General features: G+C 36.8%; 1 protein-coding gene across 2 annotated transcripts in view; it reads left to right on the top strand.

Moving 5' to 3' along the window:
• BLTP2 (bridge-like lipid transfer protein family member 2) overlaps positions 1 to 17990 on the top strand; it is a 44698-nt gene extending 26708 nt beyond the window's left edge. The window contains exons 20-39 of one of the 2 annotated variants that reach the window (XM_072430185.1): positions 1821 to 2041; positions 2793 to 2983; positions 3066 to 3165; positions 4503 to 4675; positions 6148 to 6439; positions 7150 to 7307; positions 7926 to 8132; positions 8394 to 8493; positions 8589 to 8768; positions 9899 to 10020; positions 10285 to 10440; positions 11205 to 11326; positions 11651 to 11831; positions 12109 to 12195; positions 12741 to 12851; positions 13163 to 13298; positions 13421 to 13551; positions 14241 to 14342; positions 14942 to 15076; positions 15445 to 17990. In XM_072430185.1, coding sequence (XP_072286286.1) covers positions 1821 to 2041; positions 2793 to 2983; positions 3066 to 3165; positions 4503 to 4675; positions 6148 to 6439; positions 7150 to 7307; positions 7926 to 8132; positions 8394 to 8493; positions 8589 to 8768; positions 9899 to 10020; positions 10285 to 10440; positions 11205 to 11326; positions 11651 to 11831; positions 12109 to 12195; positions 12741 to 12851; positions 13163 to 13298; positions 13421 to 13551; positions 14241 to 14342; positions 14942 to 15076; positions 15445 to 15621 — 3082 coding nt within the window. In that variant the 3' untranslated portion in view covers positions 15622 to 17990. Of the gene's footprint in view, positions 1 to 1820; positions 2042 to 2792; positions 2984 to 3065; positions 3166 to 4493; positions 4676 to 6147; positions 6440 to 7149; positions 7308 to 7925; positions 8133 to 8393; positions 8494 to 8588; positions 8769 to 9898; positions 10021 to 10284; positions 10441 to 11204; positions 11327 to 11650; positions 11832 to 12108; positions 12196 to 12740; positions 12852 to 13162; positions 13299 to 13420; positions 13552 to 14240; positions 14343 to 14941; positions 15077 to 15444 lie in introns of both variants that reach the window. The other variant, XM_072430181.1, reaches the window with a different exon arrangement.
• The last annotated feature ends 553 nt before the right edge of the window (positions 17991 to 18543 follow it).

Raw genomic sequence — 18543 nt, 5'->3', positions numbered from 1 at the left:
ATACCTCATCCCCAAAAAACATATATGTTAATTTTATTTATTTTGACAGTCAGGACTTTAGGGGCCAAAAAATGTTACCATATAGTAAGATTTAAACCATTTTTAATCCATAACATTTTATTATAAATAAATGTATATCCAATAAAACATTTAAACAACAACATTCATTAATCTCTCTATATTATCAAGTCTTTCCATAATCTTCTCAACGTGTTTCACTTTTTCAGGAATAGAAAAGCAAGGAGCGAAGAAAATAAATTGTCAAGAAAGCCATTGGGCTGTTTTGGTTGGCAATTATAGTTTTTGCAAATTCATATATGTACAAAGAACAGATAGTATCAGGATAACCAGTCAAATCATGAAAAAGTGCCAGTACAGTACACAATATTTTTGGTCACTTCCTGATTTTGCAGTGAGGATATATTTGACCAATATATTCTATACAGAGGTATTCTCTATATGAGGTGGCTAGGTTAACATCACCATAGCCAATGTCGGATGCAGCAGTAGCCGTGTAACGCCTGATAACCCGACGCGTTTTGCCTTATTGCCTCTTTAAGGGTAATACGGAGAGTGATTACATTATTTAAACTATGAGTTAGATGCATATGAAAAGTCCAAAGTATAGGAATTTGGTTCTGTACTGTACTTGTCCCAAAAGTTTTAGCCAGGTTTTCTTAGATGTTGTAGTCAGCAATAGAAGGTTCCAAACCAGTATCTCTGGATAGGAAGGAGCCTGAGGGTAGGAATAAAATGTTTGCCTATTAGTATAGCAGCAGCAGTACTGATCCTGGCTAATGGTGATGTGAAGCTAGCCACCTCATATGGAGAATACCTCTGTATAGAATTTATTGGTCAAATATTTCCTGATGGCAAAATCAGGAAGTGACCTAAAATATTTTGTACTGTACTGGCACTTTTGCATGATTTGAAACTTGTTATCCTGATACTATCTGTTCATATGTGAATATATAAAATTATAATTGCCAACCAAAACACCCCCTTTTGCTTTCTTGACAATCTATTGTCTCCTCTCATTGCTATAACATAACTCACTTCCAGAAGTGAGTGGGGTGCGGCAAACCTGACACTCATAAATGAGAGAAGTGTCTACTCTTCCTACTCTCCTGCTTCTTCAGGAGGAGACTTGAGAGATTTCAAAAATGATAACCCCATGGACTTCCCTTAGAAACTTGGCAGCAAGGATCAAAAGGAGAGCAGCTGCCGGGCGGGTCTCAGTTCAGTCAGGCAGAAATCAGATATCAACGGGATAGAATAGAATTACCCAACCATCCAAAAGCACTACTCACGCAAAAGATACTTCACTTGATAAGGCTGGAAACCCAATAGCAACATCCAATGTCCACCTTAAGATTTTAGTCTGAATTGCCTGTATTGGAGCTGGACCTGCTTAAGACACCTCTGCTCCCTAAAGAAGACCTTGCTGCTTATGCATAGATACAGTTCAGTTAGTGGATGTTGTTACCCAAGGACAGGGAGTATCATTGTTTGGATCACCAAAAAAAAGGGAAAAAAAACTCAAAAATCGAATCCAAGGAAAACCTCACATATAAGGATTTTGCAGCTGCAATGCATTATTTTTGGGTTTAGATTTGTTTTGACCTAAGGATTGGTTGTTGGTGTGGACTAGTCTCTATTGAAAACTTTTATTTATTTTATTTTGCTATAAAGAATGTGGTCAAATATATTAATATTCCACACATGATTATATGCCTGTAGCTGTATATGAGAAAAGAATGAAGCTGTAAAATAATATTAGCTCAAATTACTGTTTGTAATATTTATCAAATGCTCTACAGGTACGATGACTGCTGTTTCCTTCACCTGCCTGATCTCGTTATGATCTTTGACCTGCAGTGGTTGTGCCATGGGAACCCCCATGATCATCATAATGTAGCACTTCGTTCCCCTGACTATCTCACAGAGTTATCTTCTATCCAGCCCCATGACTCTTACCGTGCCTTCCGCTCCGAGAACCTCAACCTTTCCATTAAGATGGACCTGTCTCAGTCGCATGCTGGTAAGTAATATATATGCCCTTATTTTTGTGTGAGATTTTTACAGGTCAGAATATTCTAAATGGTTTCTAACTTGCTTCATATTTCATTTGATATTCATATGTTTTATTATTTTGTCATATGAATTTGTTATTGTACACTTTGAAAAACTGGGGTTTTGATATTATAGTATGCTTCCATCAGGATCTACTGTATGCTCAAATGACTCCCATAAACCAAAGATATATTAGTGGTTACCTGGCTCCCGCTTAAATTTGCACTGTTGATTTTGTGTATGACTAAGGTAGTAACATTAGATAGTTGCTTCCACCAGTGCTGTATTTGGTCCAGGGTTGCTTAGAACCTGTTAGAGGTTAGAATCAGCATTACAAGTAGTTTTACTTCTTCCTTCTAGCCTATTAGCCTTGTTATTGTTATCAGGGGAATTTGCTTAAGATGTGGTTTTCCCCCACTGATTACCCAGCAGTATCTCATCTTAAGAGGCACACTAGATTGGTTAGATTCACTTTAAAGGTCTCTGTTCTCACTGTGTCTTGATTTTACCCTTTTTTGCTTCACCCTAAATGTGATAGATGCTGCAGTTTACATTTATTTTAAATAATACAACGTATGTAAAAGGCTTGCTAAACTAAACCCTGCTTGGATACAAACCACCTAGGTTTGGTACCTCTTTTTTTCTTTTTTTTTTTAATTTTTTAGTACTTTGACATAACAAACCATACACATGATAAATATGTGTCCCCCTTTGTCTAGATGTTTGCCAGCCTCGCATTTTGGTATACAGCAGCACATTGCGCTGGATGCAGAATTTCTGGGCAACGTGGAGCAGTGTGACTCGCCCTATCTGCCGAGGGAAGCTTTTTAATAACTTGAAACCGGGAAAGAAGAAGCTGGGACAGCACTATAAGCAACTTTCATACACTGCCTTGTTTCCTCAGCTACAGGTTAGAGAAACCCCCACACACATTGCCTTTAAATAGCTGTGAATGAGAATGTGCAAAGCTTTATGTTTTTCTTCTTTTCCAGATCCACTACTGGGCCTCTTTTGCCCAGCAAAGAGGGATTCAGGTGGAATGTAGTCAAGGCGAAATCTTCACCCGTGGAGTACAGAGACTAATCCCACAAGGTAAAACTTATTGTAAAGTGACAGAGATCCTCAAAGACATATTTCTTTCAGCACAGACTTATACATTCGTGCCCATTGTGGTTTGTGAATATTGTAGATGGGCTCATGGTAATGCCAACTTAAACACAGAAGGACACAGTGCATGCACCATAACCTAAACAAGCAAATCTTGTATGACGGTATCTGTTCTGTGTGTGTGTACCCAAAAATATCTACGTAAAGGAAATTTAAAAAATTGCACCATAGAGAATAAAATAGGTAATGGTATTTAGTAATTTTGCCAAATGGCAACAGATTGTTTGACTGATTACCCCTTTGCAGTATAGGTATATGACAATGTTTTTTTTTTTTTTTTTTGCAATTGCAGTCACAACAAGCAGTCACAACTTCTGGACTGTGCCTAGTGGTTGTGCCTGTAGTATAAAATGTACAGTGCAATTTACACTCTTGCCTAGTAAAAGGCTTTCTCCCATCACTTCTATATAAATACATGCAAACATTACTTCTTTTTACACTTGAAGTTGATCATTGGGTCTGATTTATTTAAGCTCTCCAAGACTGGAGAAGATAGATTTAATGGGAGAACTTGGGTGGTCCAGCAAACCTGGAATGGATTTCCCTAAATAATTTGCTATTATTTGGCAAAAGTTTTCAATCCTGGACTGGTTTGCTGGATCACCCAGCTTCATGCATGATATATTCTCCAGAGAGCTTTGATCAATCAGGTTGAATGTCTAGCCACCTTCTAAAGTCTATAGACTTATTTAGTAAGCAAAAGGACAATGTGCAGTTACAAACAGCAAACAATAGGAATTTAGCTGTTGGGCATCTGATTTTCATTAACTGAAATCTGTTTGACTGCTGTTTATTTAAAATGTTCTCTTTAATTTACAGAACATTTTGAATAGGACATAAGTTTCCTATCTGTTTTTTTTTTTTTTTAAATCTGTTTTAGCCATAGAGTATAGGAAGTAGCCGTTCATACCATTTCCTATCAAATTTAAAATGTTGAGTATGGAATTAAATATTAATTTGTATGAATATGTTTCTCTTTTCGCTGGTTCTGACGAATGTGGACATCAAATCCAAACAAAATGTATGTATTGCTTTGTGCTTGATGTTTGTGTATTGTTTCACTTCATAGATGCCATTAATTACACATTAGCTGTTCAAGTGATCATCTGTTTGGGTAAATTAGTTTAGATTACTGTAAACTTCATCTACATCTTTATTTTGTTTTGTTGTAGCCTTTTCAAAGTGTCCTCTATATCCGCTGACAATTTATCTGTGTTATTATATTTACTGGTTTTAAATCCTTATCCTCTTAGCTGGTACAGTGATGCGTCGTCTTATCTCAGAGTGGAGTGTGCCACAAATGACCAGCAAACTCAGCCTTGTCACTGTACATCTCATGGCCTCAGCCTGTGATGAGAATGCAGATCACCAACTTGACAACCTGGTACAGAAAACTCATCTACTTAGTCTTTCATCACTGAGCTATGACAGACAGGTATGAACTACTAGCACAACATTAAAAAACATACTTCTGTCTTCATTATTGTAGGGATAAACTTGCCTCCCCTCTCTTTCTTTGTGCCACCAACATCTTTGGCCATCTTGATTGGCCACAGTGAAATTACGTAACTTCCATGCATGTGCATAAAAGTTCATTCATACTGGTACATAAAAAGCTCATTGTAAATTCTACAGATGATTGCAAACAGGCAGGTAAGTTTGTGTTTTTGCAGAGATGTCGACATACCAAGCCTCTTTTGCAATAAATAGCCTGTCTGTTTACAATTTTTAATTATTTACTATTTTTTTTAAGTTTACTTGTACAATATTGTACATTTTCAGCTGCTCATATTGCTGTACATTGTAAAAAGCTAGTTGGCTTTTTTATGTAAGTAATACTTTTAAAAAGACTTTTTATGTGTGTTTAATGAAGGTCAGAAATTACTTTTTGTTTTTGCTTGTGTTGACAGGCTTTGTTCAAAGTGGATTTGCATTCCCATACTAGTCAATGGGAATGCAAATGCTTGAGGCAAGTCAGATATAGATAAACTGTAAGTCCAATGTACATGTTGGTGAACTCCAGATGTGTCTTAAATGGATATCAAATCTCTGACACAGAACCTTACTGTTTTTACTAATACTGTTTTTAGTGTATTTTTATGAAAAAAGTTCACCAATTGCCGAATCTCACATCATTTTGACAAACTGCCATCATCTGTAATTAAAGCAAAAAATCAATATTTGTAAATGAGACTTTTAAAGCAGTATATGCAAAATTATTGATATATAAAAACAAAGACTTTATTGTTACAAAATATAAAAACTTCAACACATATTAAAAGGTCTCTAATACCTCCATGTAACTAAGTACCAAATGAAGTAGCAGACTCAGATTAAAAACATAGTGCTAAATATACCAATGTGACCTTGGTAAATACAGATGATTGATATGCTGTCCAGGTCCGACGCGTTTCGCAGATTTAATCTGCTTCCTTAGGGATTTAGTTTGGCAATAGGTTTGGTAGAAATCCAAGTTCAACAAATTGGTATAACTTAGCCTGGCGTGGGAATCAGCACAAGGGGTGGAGGAAACGCCACGGTAGAAAGAAGACTCAATCCAAAAAGGACAATCAAAAAGCTACCAAAGTTTTTTAGAGATGTATCATAGTCTTGTGCCGTATTTGATGGGATCTCAAAACCACCACAGGATAATAGCAGTGTAGCAGCTGTAAAACGTGTGTATGTATATATCTATATATCTATCTATATATAGTCCAAGAAATTGCACAAAGATATAGTATATCTAATGAAAAAGGCAGGGGGAATATACAGCAAAGATGTGTCCAAGTGGAAGGAGCCTTCCATGGTGTCCCCAAATTGTAGGGGTGGGCTACTTTTACTTTGTACTTCTATGGAGAACATTCTAATTTTTTACCTTTCACCGCTTTGCTAACTGTTAATTCATAGGAACTGTCTCCGACCGGTGAAGAGAATGCTATTTACACCCACCGACTGCATCTGGTTGACCTCAGGGCTTCTTGGACAACTCTTAACAGAGACATAGCATTTGGTCTTTATGATGGCTACAAGAAAGCAGCAGTGCTGAAGCGCAATCTCTCCACAGAGGCTTTGAAAGGGCTCAAAATTGACACACTGCAGGCTAAGAAGTTGAAACGCAGCTCCTCACGCAACTTTCCTCCTCCAAAGCAATTTTCGCCACCTGTAGTTACTGGAAGAAGTGAGAGATCCCCATCAGGAGGTAGGAGATACTATGTTGTCTTTCATGAAGTGTTATTGACATTGTTATAGTGTTATAGTGTATTGACATTCACAATTTTCAAATAAATATTTGGCCCAAAACTTATTTTCTCTGGGCAGTTGTAAATAACTTCACATAGGATGACTACTTTTTGTCTTTTGTTCTATTGGTTTGCTTGCCAACTACAGCAAAATATGTGTGCTGTTTCTTCAGTCACATAAAAGAATGGTAAGTAATTCCAAAAGTGATAGCCACATTTTTGTGGAAATGGCATCAGATTCAGTCATTTGGCTTCTCTCTTTCATTAACAATAGAGAAAATATCTTAGTCTGGCAACATTAGTTTCAGTCTATTAACCTGCCCTGACAGAGCTGTAGCATATTGCATTATGCTTTGCTATAGAATATGTGCTTCCTGCTGGATTCTCCAAGGGTGTATATAATATTTATAGAATGAAATGTCATGGTGTACAAAATGTTGGTAAGTATTTAAGCTCCCTAGCGCCCCCCTCCCCTAAAATTGGCTATCACTGTGTTTGCATCATCTAGCCCCATTGGCAACTGTACTGTGTGGTCTGTTTGTGCCCACCGCACAGTCACTGCAGACAATTGTGATACTCGGTGTACACATATAAGTATTGGCTTCCATGTAGGAATTGCCTCACTTGCTTCATATATGTTTATTTTGTATGTCTACTTATCTTTTTCTAGGAGCAGACATGCTGCAGAAGTTGATTGAAGAAACTGATAAATTTGTGGTTTTTACTGAAGAAGATTCTGGTGTGAGTGAACAACTGTGTGGAAAAGCTGCCTGTCAAGACACGGACATCTATAATCACAACTGGCTAATTGAGCTGGTGAATTGTCAGGTAACTGTGTATAACTGAAGTCATCATTTATAGAAGCTTTAAACAGGTCAAGAAGCAAAAAAGTGCAGAGTCATTCAGCATTAAATCACCTTGTGTTTTGTCCTGGCAAAGCAATATGTCTATTTAATTGCCACTCTCCCTAGCTACATATGTTTCTCCTTTCGTTTTCTTACTTCTATGCTTGGCCACCAGCAGTATAGAGTGGAGTCCCTGTGGTTGGAGTTAAAAATAAACTTCCACCTATAACTAAAAAATAGCATCATCTTACATTTTAAATTTTAAATCACAATTTTTTGCAGTACTTTCAGTTAAATACATTAAGGTTTGATACCAAAAAGGCCATGCAGATAGTTTGGTTCCAATAAAAACTCTTTCAGCCCCATCTAATAGTGCTGAGTACATTGGAAAGCCAGTTAGCAATCACCAAGTTTTCTTTGGAGAGGTTATATAACTTGAATTGTCTGTACTGACCTCACAGCTATAAAATGTTTTGAATTCTAACAATATTCTAATATTCTTCATATTCTATGAATTCTAACAATATTCCAGGATTTACGCCCCTTTAGGAAATCATACTTTGTTTCCTTTTATACACATATCACCCTTATATTTCTGCAGATGGTGCTTCGAGGAGCTGAGACAGAAGGCTGTGTAATTGTGTCTGCAGCAAAAGCCCAACTCTTTCAATGTCAGCATCACCCATCCTGGTATGGGGATACACTAAAGCAGAAAACTTCTTGGACCTGCCAGCTTGACAGCATGCAGTACTTTGCCACTACTGAGAGTAATCCAAGTGAGGGAGAAGATGGCCAGCGCTGGCTGGAGGTTAGTCTGTATTCTAGATATCTTTTTACATGTGAGCTTTAAATTAATTTATATTTACCATACATCTCTGCTTCAAGTAGTTAAGTAAACTACTCCCATAGTGCCAACATACTGTACAAATTAGCCTGTTTTTGATTGATACATTTAACCATATATATTATATCATATCAACATGTGCCTTGTCTACATTGCAAGTCTTGTTATTTCTTTTAGCGGTCAGTAGAATATGCATATTTATATATGTGTGTTTGTGCCCTTCAGGTGAAAAATATTGAGGAACATCGTCAAAGGAACCTGGACACTGTGCAGGAGTTGATGGAGAGTGGTCAGGCTGTTGGAGGCATGGTTAACACAACTACAGGTCAGACCTTTATTACTAGTTTGCAAAAATTTGTAGTAAAATGAAATACTACTATTTTAAAACAAATTTATTCTAATCGTTGATTGATTTTACAGACAGTCAGTCTGCAGAGGCTCAGCAAAACCAGCAAGTCCAGAGAATAATCTCACGTTGTAATTGCCATATGTATTACATCAGCTATAGTCATGATATTGACCCAGAGCTGGCTATGCAGATCAAACCACCTCCAACACCTTTACACCCAGAGAAGGAAGACTTGCTTAAAGGACAAGAAGGTAAGTTTTATATTTTCCATGTAAATGCAAGGAACTGCATTTCAATACTTTGGAAAAACAGGTGTGTAATAATTGTAGTGGAACATAGTTACAAGGCTGTCGTCTTTCTAGCTTTGCAAAATTGTTTTTTTTTTATTTAACAAGTAGATGTAATTTACAGAAGTGCAAACTAATAATATCAAAATAACATAAATAGGAGCATGTTACCTCTTATACATACACACATTGTAGGGATGGCTCTATGTTTCTATAGCCAAATGTATGTAAATCATAAGGAGAAACAACATAATATAATGCCTTCCACCTCCACAAGAAGCAGGTGAAAGATCTTTCTTTATTTGTTCCTTTAATAGAAAACCACCTTATCAATAAAGATACTGACGTGCTCCTCTCCCTCCTCTCCCCCCCCTCTTCCTCTATTTTGCTTTCTATTTCTCTATTTCTTTCTTTGGTTATTTTTGTTAATACTTTGAAAGTTGCCTGTGCTTGGTCATTCTGCTTGTTTGTTCATAATATGTTTGTGATGCAGAAGATGATAACACAGTTGGTGATTTGTATGTTTTAATGTTTAATACCGGTATGTATGACTGTTCACTGAATAAAAAATAAAATTATAATAATAAAGATACTGAAACTAAAGCATTTATAATTGATACTAAAGCCATTTATTTAAAATATACCTTTTGGTTTTTGCTCTTACTGCAATTTTCTAAATCTGTCAAAAACTTAAATTCGGTTTGGCATTTTAATGTTTTGTATTCTAATACCCCAGAAATTAAATTTTCCACGTCTGCGATTGGATCATTTTTCTTTTACATCTTCTGTTAAATACATGTAAATTGATGCAGACTCTGTAGTCCCAACTAGAATACAGAGTTTCTACCAGGTAGTTGTACTAATTGCTAATCATCCAATTTTGTTTTTCGGCAAGTTACGCGTTATTGGTTTCTGGGATACCATACTAGCTGTAGGACATAAAAGTTTGAAAAAAATATTCATCAAAAAAAAATTTTTTTGTCATTGCTAATTTTGTAGCAAAAATGATAGTCTTTTCATGTTTGGGAATAAAGTGTGTGGTACAGTAGATATATTGTGTGCAACCAATAATTGTTTTTATAATATATTTGTAGCTGCTGCAGATACATTTACCCTCAAACACCAACACCTTGAGATCTCCACTAATCCAGCACAGTATGCCATGATCCTAGACATAGTCAACAACTTACTTCTACATGTGGAGCCAAAACGTAAGGTGTGTAAAATGTTCACTGTTCTCGTGGCCAAAAAACATAATGTGTAGAGTTTCTTCACTGTACACCAAAATTTGGCAATGCCTGTTCCAAGTGAACTATTTAAGAAATGTGCTAACATTTTATAGCTTTGGAATACACTAAAGAATTTTAAACTTTTTTTTTTTTTTTTTTTAATAAACTTAGCTAAATGTTGCAGCACAATGTACAAATCTATTGTGCCATTAATCACAGTTTGATTCTGTCTTGCATTCTCACCACCTTAGGAGCACAGTGAGAAAAAGCAGAGAGTGCGTTTTCAGCTGGAGATTTCGAGTAATCCAGAGGAGCAGCGCAGTAGTATCTTGCACCTGCAGGAATCCGTCAGACAACATGTTCTGCAAATCCGCCAGCTGGAGAAGCAGATGTACTCTATAATGAAGGTCTGAATCACTGTTAACTTGGAACACAATAATAACAATCATATAGGGAATAAAAACAAGCAGAAGTAAATAAATTTGGTGCATTTCAAAACCCATAAAAAAAATTCTCACCAGCCTCTTTGCCTTCCTGCTGTTCCAAAGTTGTGATCAGTGCTTTCCTTACATATTAGTGAAGTATGGTGGTGGGTGACCCAAATTATCTAGAGGGCATCTAATGGTACAGACATTGTACAATGCCATTTTTACAGGAAAGCAAAGACAGCAAAAAAAATCATTGTCAAAATTCTAACCCTTCCATACCCTACTAAAAAGTTTTTTTTCTGTTTTATGTTGGGAGATTTCCTAATACTTCCTGTCCTGATAAGTGCAAGGGCATTCTTCCTAACTGGGACACATATCACAGTAATGACGTGGCAGATGTTAACTTGATTATGGAAAAAAAACATGAGTATATGTTTACACAAGTCCGAATGTAACATACATTGTACTTTTGCTGTGACCAGACTTTCCTTAACTCCTGAACTCGCAGAAAGGGTTTGGGAGCCATATTTCCATTTCGAACCATGGATCACTAACTTTTGACAGGGCAAGCAATGCTTTTATTGGTCATGGCAATTGAAAATTATGACTGTAAGGTTGAGTGCAATGAGTTTCTTCCACCAATAATACATTCTGCTAATCAGCACCTAAAAGCATATGTGTACCAGTAGCACGAAGGCTGCTTTTATCAGTTAGTGGAAGAATAAAATGGTTTCTTTTTGTAGCGGCTGCATGATGAGAACAAGAATGATCTGCTACATGAACAACACCAGAAGCTTCAGTCTCAGCTTTGCCAAGAAAAGATGGACTTGCAACAGAAGAGTGAAGAACTGAACATTCTTATTAGGTATAATCTGAAAAGCAAGTCAGGGCAAGATTTACATGTTTTATAGCACATTTTAGCCATGCAGAGAAACATCAGTAACAGTGTTTGTAAATTATATACTAACCATGTACCACAATCACAACGTCAGCTCACATGTATGCCCTTTTATTGTTCATTTTTATTTTATTTACAAAGATTAACCAGTAGTTGTATTAATGGGAATTCTATCAATTTGGGCGCTTTGTCAAATTTGCAATATAATAAAAGGTATCTCTTTACTAAGATGAGTAATATAATCTCAGATGAAATAACATATATATGTAAATAACATATAACATATTTCAGGTGCTTCAAAGATTTCCAGCTGCAAAGAGCTAACAAAATGGAGTTACGCAAACAACAAGAGGATGTAAGCGTGGTCCGTCGCACTGAATTCTATTTTGCACAGGCACGGTGGCGTCTTACTGAACAAGATGGACAGCTGGGCATTGCAGAGCTAGAGCTGCAAAGGTTCCTGTATAGCAAGGTGAGATTGAAAAATGAATCCATACTTTTCTTTCTTTAAGTTTTGTAAGAAGTAAAACATTTGCTTATGCTCAAAAATAGAATATGAGTCTACCAATATTTTAATTGCATAATTGTGTGTATGTATGTATGTATGTGTATATAATATTTTTTTTTCCATGTATAAAAAGTTTAGTTTCCTAAATTGCAGTTGTTAGTAGATGCTGGGCTAGGAACAATTTAGTAAAATGCTACTTGTGTAAACTAGTATTAGCCTTTGTTTTTTTTTGTTTTTTTAGGTAAATAAGTCTGATGATACTGCTGAGCATCTCTTGGAGCTTGGTTGGTTCACCATGAACAATCTGCTACCAAATGCAATTTATAAGGTGAGGACGTATAGCATGCTTAATACTTATTGTGCTTAATCCACTGGCTTCAAGTAAGAGATTTTAAAAATGTAAAATTTGTAAGCTGCCTTCAAGGGAACTTGTGCATTTATCCTACTTGTACTTGTGCTTCTATTCTACTTGTACTTGTGCATCTATCCTACTTGTACTTGTGCTTCTAAACTGTCATTGCTTTATTATCTTCTGAAATTACCACACATCCACAGAACATGTTTATAAGCTCCATGATCTCTAAACCTTTCTAAAGTTTGCACTGCAAAATAAAGGTCTCTAACAGGTGTCTAATTTTATCATCCTTTTATGTTCTTGCATCTCTTATTACTGTGGCAAAAGGTGAAGCCTATCCTTATTTATCTTTGTGTTACCCATACAGCCTTCTGTACTTTGCAACCCTGCATACTCTCCTCTCTCACCAGGGACCTTTAGAGCTGATGTTTATGAAAATATAATTTACAAATCTGTATATGATTACATAAAGTAATGTTTATGTTTCTCTTTTTAATGTGTGGGATTTTTTTTTCCAGGTGGCTCTGCGACCACAGAGCCCTGCTCAGTCTGGCAGACAACTTGCACTACGGCTGTACAGCAAAGTTCGGCCACCTGTTGGTGGCATTTCAGTCAAGGAGCACTTTGAGGTAAAATATGTTACTTTTATACTTTAATATGTGCTAGCAAGTTTGCTGTCTGCTGATTTTTTTTTTGAAGTCTTATCAAGCAAAACCAAAATGGACAAAATGTTATTATCCCAATACAGGCCCCCAATCTATCACAATGTCCTTGTACAGATCCGACCATAAAGATAAGGCTTGTATTAATGCTAGTTTTGTATCGGGCCAGCTTGCCTTTCCTAAGCCCCAGGAATCATGTATCCTCAGAGGTTTAGCACAATGAAATTTAGTAGTCTGCATCATTCTCTTTAGTAACAGAATTGTATTTTTGCTTGCAGGTAAATGTGGTGCCTCTCACCATCCAGCTGACACATCAATTCTTTCACAGGATGATGGGATTTTTCTTCCCAGGCCGCAGTGTAGAAGAAGAAGAGGTTGGCGATGAAGAAGATAAATCAAAACTAGTTACAACAGGTGAGGACTATTTTAACAGCATATACAAATGCAGGGTGAAATTATATGTTCTATATATGTACTTAAGCCTTCTACTTAGTAAAAATATGTTTGGAGCTTACTGGGTTTTTTTTCTGTTTCAGGGATGCCAGTAGTGAAACCAAGGCAACTTATTGCATCAGAAGACACAGTGTCCCTTGGTCCAGGAAAAGGTGTTGGACAGGGTTTAAATCGAACAACAGGTGTCAGACGATCATTTAGAAAAGCACCAGAGGTATGAAATAGGAACTATGTGAAACTTGTAGAATACATTGTTTTTGCTTGAAGGATATGCTCACTTATTACATAACTTTATCCCCTCTTTATTGACCACCAAACTACACTTAGCTTAACAGTAGTCCCTTAATTACTTAGTCAACTCTTTAAACTTTTTCCATCCCATACAATAAATATTAAGGGCAGTGCTGCCTGTGCCTGCAGAATAAATTTCTATAAACTTGCATGTGCTGTTGCTCTTGAATTATAAGTATGTTCCTTTTAAGTCTGTGGAAACTGAGAAAAATATGATATCTTAGGGAGCAATAATGAACAGCGTTTGCAACACCTGTTATTATGGGGATCAAGGAGATTCTCCAACTTGCTGATAAACCCTCCTGGTTCTGTTGCTTGCTGCAATTCAACTGCCATCTTGTGGCCACATTTAGATATTGACTGCAGACAATGGTGGGCCAGATCTGGAATGTAAGGGAGGAAGTGAGCTCTGTTTTATCCAGATTGATTTTTAGATACCTGTCAGCCATCCATGATAAGATGGTCGACAGGCAGCCTGAAACCTTATCCAGGACAATGGGAGACAAGTCAGGGGTGAACAGATATTGGCCACTTTAGTGAAGGCCCTTTCGACTAGATCATGTTTTTGTTAGATTTAGATCCAACCTCTGATGCATGTTTTCCTTTTGACAGCATCCTGTGGATGATCTGGACAAAATGAAAGAACGAGCTGCCATGAACAATTCATTTATCTACATTAAAATTCCACAGGTGCCTCTCTGTGTCAGCTATAAGGTATGTGTGCAGAGTGCAGATCCCTAATGTTATTTAAAAAAACTCTGTTACCTCTGAGGTTTATACTGTTCCTAAATTACCTTTACTACTTCTCTTCCTTTACTGCTTCTTAACCACCTGAGCGTTACACTGAGGTCTAGATTTCTGTACCAAAAGTGATCCACTGTTTTTCATGAAATTTTTTTTTTTAAATTGTAGACCTGTAACTTACAGAAATATGTCCGAGCAAGGGTTCTAGTAGATATTATGAATATAAAAAATGTTTGAAACACACAATCATGTAAAAAAAAATACTTCCGCTGGCACCCGACGCTGGAGAGGGAGATCGACGGACGACGATGGACGGAGGGCGACGCTGGAATAGGAAAACGATGCTGGATGTGCACAGCGGGACCATGGAGGTAAGGATGTGACAAAAATACGGGCTTAACCATCCTAGCCATTATTTTTTGCCCATACGAAGGTCGGGCTTAACGGCTAGGTGGTTAAGTATTATACAGAAATTTCCCCATATTGCATTTTCTGTTGTTTTTAAAGCATCCTATAGTATCACAGTATATAAAAATGATTGAAAATTGTTTTGTATGATACACTTACAGGGTGAGAAAAACAGTGTGGACTGGGGAGATCTCAATCTTGTGTTGCCTTGTCTGGAATATCACAACAACACTTGGACATGGCTGGATTTTGCCATGGCAGTAAAAAGGGACAGTCGTAAGGCTCTGGTTGCTCAGGTAAGGGTAGCTCTTGACATCTGGGCTGTACATAAACATGTAAAGCTGATTAAGCAAATAATATTTTATTCTTAGGTTGCTATTCTGCTCATGCTGTGTTATTCTCTCTATTCTATCCCTGCTGTACAAAAACTTCACAAAAATGATAGCAGATTTTTACACAGTAAATGCTCACATTTAAAAATTAAAATTGAGTATTATTAGTTACAGTGCTGCTAACCATTGTGTATATTTAATTTAAAATCAGCATTGATTACTAATATCAATGTGTATAAGTTGTACAATTACAATGGTGCCTAATTGTGGACTATTTTTATGTTTTAATATATGTTAAGAATGTCAGCTGACTATTTACCTTTACTGTACAGGTAATTAAGGAGAAGCTACGGCTAAAACCTGCTGCAGGTGCAGAAACAAAGGGCAAAACCGATCCAAAGACTGACATGAATCAACAAGAGGAGGGTGAGAAGGCTAGACTTATTATTGGACTCAGCATGGGTGAAAAAAATCCTGGAAGGAAGTCCATATTTAGCCGGAAGAAATAAACAATGGATTGTACCAGATGTCCTTTTTGGCTGTATAGCTCAGAGGATTACTTACTGAATGTCCTGCTTAAAGCACTCTGTCCAAGACAGATTTGTGGACAAAGTACCTGTGAGAAGATGAACAAGAGTCTTATTGGTGTGAAGGCTGTCACTGTTGCTATCTGGAATGGCTTGTAAAATCAATGTGGGCATTATTTCTCTCCTATAAAAGTATGGTATTTAGAAGGTCTTTCTGACATTGGGAGCTCTACACATGCTCATGGTCAAACCAAATCAGTTTGTCTTTTCTCTTTCAATGGCAATTCAAAAAGTAAACATCTTTGAGTCGTCCTGCATGATAGATCCTTAACTGAAATGTTGGCATTGTCTATCAATTGTGACATAAATTAGATTTAAGAGAAAACATTTTCATCTAGTGTTCTCTAGTCATAAGGGAAGTCTTGGTGTGGGGATGCTGTGAGCCCACCCACATTTATTATTTTGTCTAAAGACCTGTTAGAAATGTAGAAGAAACTACTGGGGCGTAATTTTGTCTTTTGGATTGATCTATGACAGTCCTAGAAGTTTATCACTATGTAAGAATGTTGAAAGACTTTGTTTCTTGGCCTAAAGGAAGCACTAGAAACACTGCTTCGTATCCCAGTGTGGTAGTTGTCCTGGAGGATTCTAAAATGCTAGGAAGCACAATTCTAATATGGGTGAGGTTGTAAGAAGTGAGTATTTTCAGTGAATGTTCTGTCAATGTCAACAGGTCTCGCAACCAGCACTATGTCCTGTGAATGTGCCTATATATACTTTGAAGGCAAATATCTGATCCAGAGCAGTGCCTGTTAGTAAGAGCTGACCAAATAATAGGTGCAATAACTGGCACAATAGAATTTGCCCCATATCTTTAGAACATTTCTGTATACTACAATGACTTTTCTTTAACACTTCTTGGTCCACCTTGTGTTTAGTACCAGTATACCGTAAAACACCTATGAATATGGTAAATTAAACAGGAACAGACTAGCAAGAGTAATGTAATATATGTAATGTCTAACACCAGTGTATCTTATCAGCAAGATGCAGGCTTTGCAGTTTTAAAACCACATTTACTTACTAGTCTAACTAACTTGAGGCACTGGGGAGTATTTCATCCGAAAAAACCAAACTCTGAAGTTTGTTTCTCAACAGCTTACAATACCTTCTGTTTGTTAATTCCCAGCTGCCAGAGAAGGCAAGGTAGATTTCACATGTTTGGAAGCAATAGGTACCTAGTGCCGGGATCTAACATGAGTTGCAAATTTAGTTGCTCTGTTTGAAATTTTAAGAAATATTTCCTCACAGTTCTTGTGGCTACAGTGTTGGGGGGCTTGTTTAGATATATAAATATTAGATTATATCCTGGCCACAGGTTCAAATGTTACATATCACTTAATGGAAACCCACAAAAGTAAAGATCCTCCAGTTATATCACTTCATGAAACAGAAAGCTATGTACTATAGTAGCCTATAGATGTCACTTATGGATGAGGTTTATTTTTTTTAAAGCGGAGTGGCATTTTTTGGTTGCTGTGGATTACTGCTCATCACTGCTACTAATAGGATGATAAGGTCTATATGTAATATCCAAGGAAAAAAAACTCCCATATGATAATAGATCATATAGTCCAGCAATAAGGACCAAGTGAGTTCTGCAGCTATGATCATGTTTATATGACTTGACCCCTGCTAGATATGCTTTAATGTGAAGACACATCTTTCCTCCAGTACATAGGCAAACCTTGATACATGATGTATAAGCTCCATGTTCAACCACTCACTATCCCAGAGGCTGCTGCATGTCGCCATTCTTTTGCCTCACAGTTAACACTGTTGCTGCCAGATGAATCTGTTTCTGACCTCACTAGCTAAAAGCCTTTATGTGACAAGTGTCTAATGAACATTAAATGAAAATAGCTTCCTGATAATAAAATATTTATTTTTCCAGAGATTGATTTGTAATTATGATATTTCTGATGTAATTGTTCTGTTGCTGACTCTTTTGCTTTCCCCAACCCTTGTGCCCTTCCTCTTATTTTTTATTAACACAGAGCTAGGGACTGTATATTTTCGGAGTATCATCTCACTGATTTTGTGGGCATGGACTTCACTTACCTTTGTCATAATGCATTAATGATTATGGTGAAAGAGCATTTCCAGAGGTGGTGTAACTTTTTATAAATGTATATATACATATTTATATGCATTGAGGCGGGGCTGGGTGCAGTTGTTGCTGCTACATAGGTGTATAAACTCCTGCTCTCATCTGCAGACATTTGCACTTTTTGGTACGGATTGCTCTCCACCAATGATAATTAAAGAATCATTGTTACTTTTAAACATTAGCCGTTGTTGTGTGTTTTTTGTGTGCTGTCTTCTACAAAAGTATGGTGCTGGAATGCTGTTTAGGTGAATCGTTTACATAGGCACACACTAACATGGATCACAAAGGCAGAAAGTACATTGACTAAAGGTAAGAGGATATGTGATGGAGAAAACATCTAAATAATATGGCAATATAATTTTCCTGCATGGATACAGCGATGGTCACATCTAGTCAGTACAAGTGACTTGTATTGACAATTAATATCTTGTAGTTTGACAACATTACTAAAATTCTACATTTGTCAAAAGAATATGAAATTATGGTTGATCTTGCTGAAGGGGTCACCTGATCTATAGACATCTGTCTATTCAGATAATCACCCCATCCGCATACCTGGAGGAATCGCCATACATCATTTGACTTTGTTATGTAAAAGGGTTCCTTAGATGAAATATCATTTGGCATGACTCTTTCTTCCAAGTCAAGACTGACAATACACAGCAATGTTTAACCCAGAAATTTTTTAAACTGGGTGGGAAGAAATTTTAGGCGGGTGACTACTGAAAAGTGCC

Source organism: Pyxicephalus adspersus, chromosome 1 (assembly GCF_032062135.1).
Source record: "Pyxicephalus adspersus chromosome 1, UCB_Pads_2.0, whole genome shotgun sequence".
Classification (NCBI taxonomy): Eukaryota; Metazoa; Chordata; class Amphibia; order Anura; family Pyxicephalidae; genus Pyxicephalus; species Pyxicephalus adspersus.
Note: the sequence above shows the minus strand (reverse complement) of the source record. Positions and strands in the feature narration are given on the sequence as shown.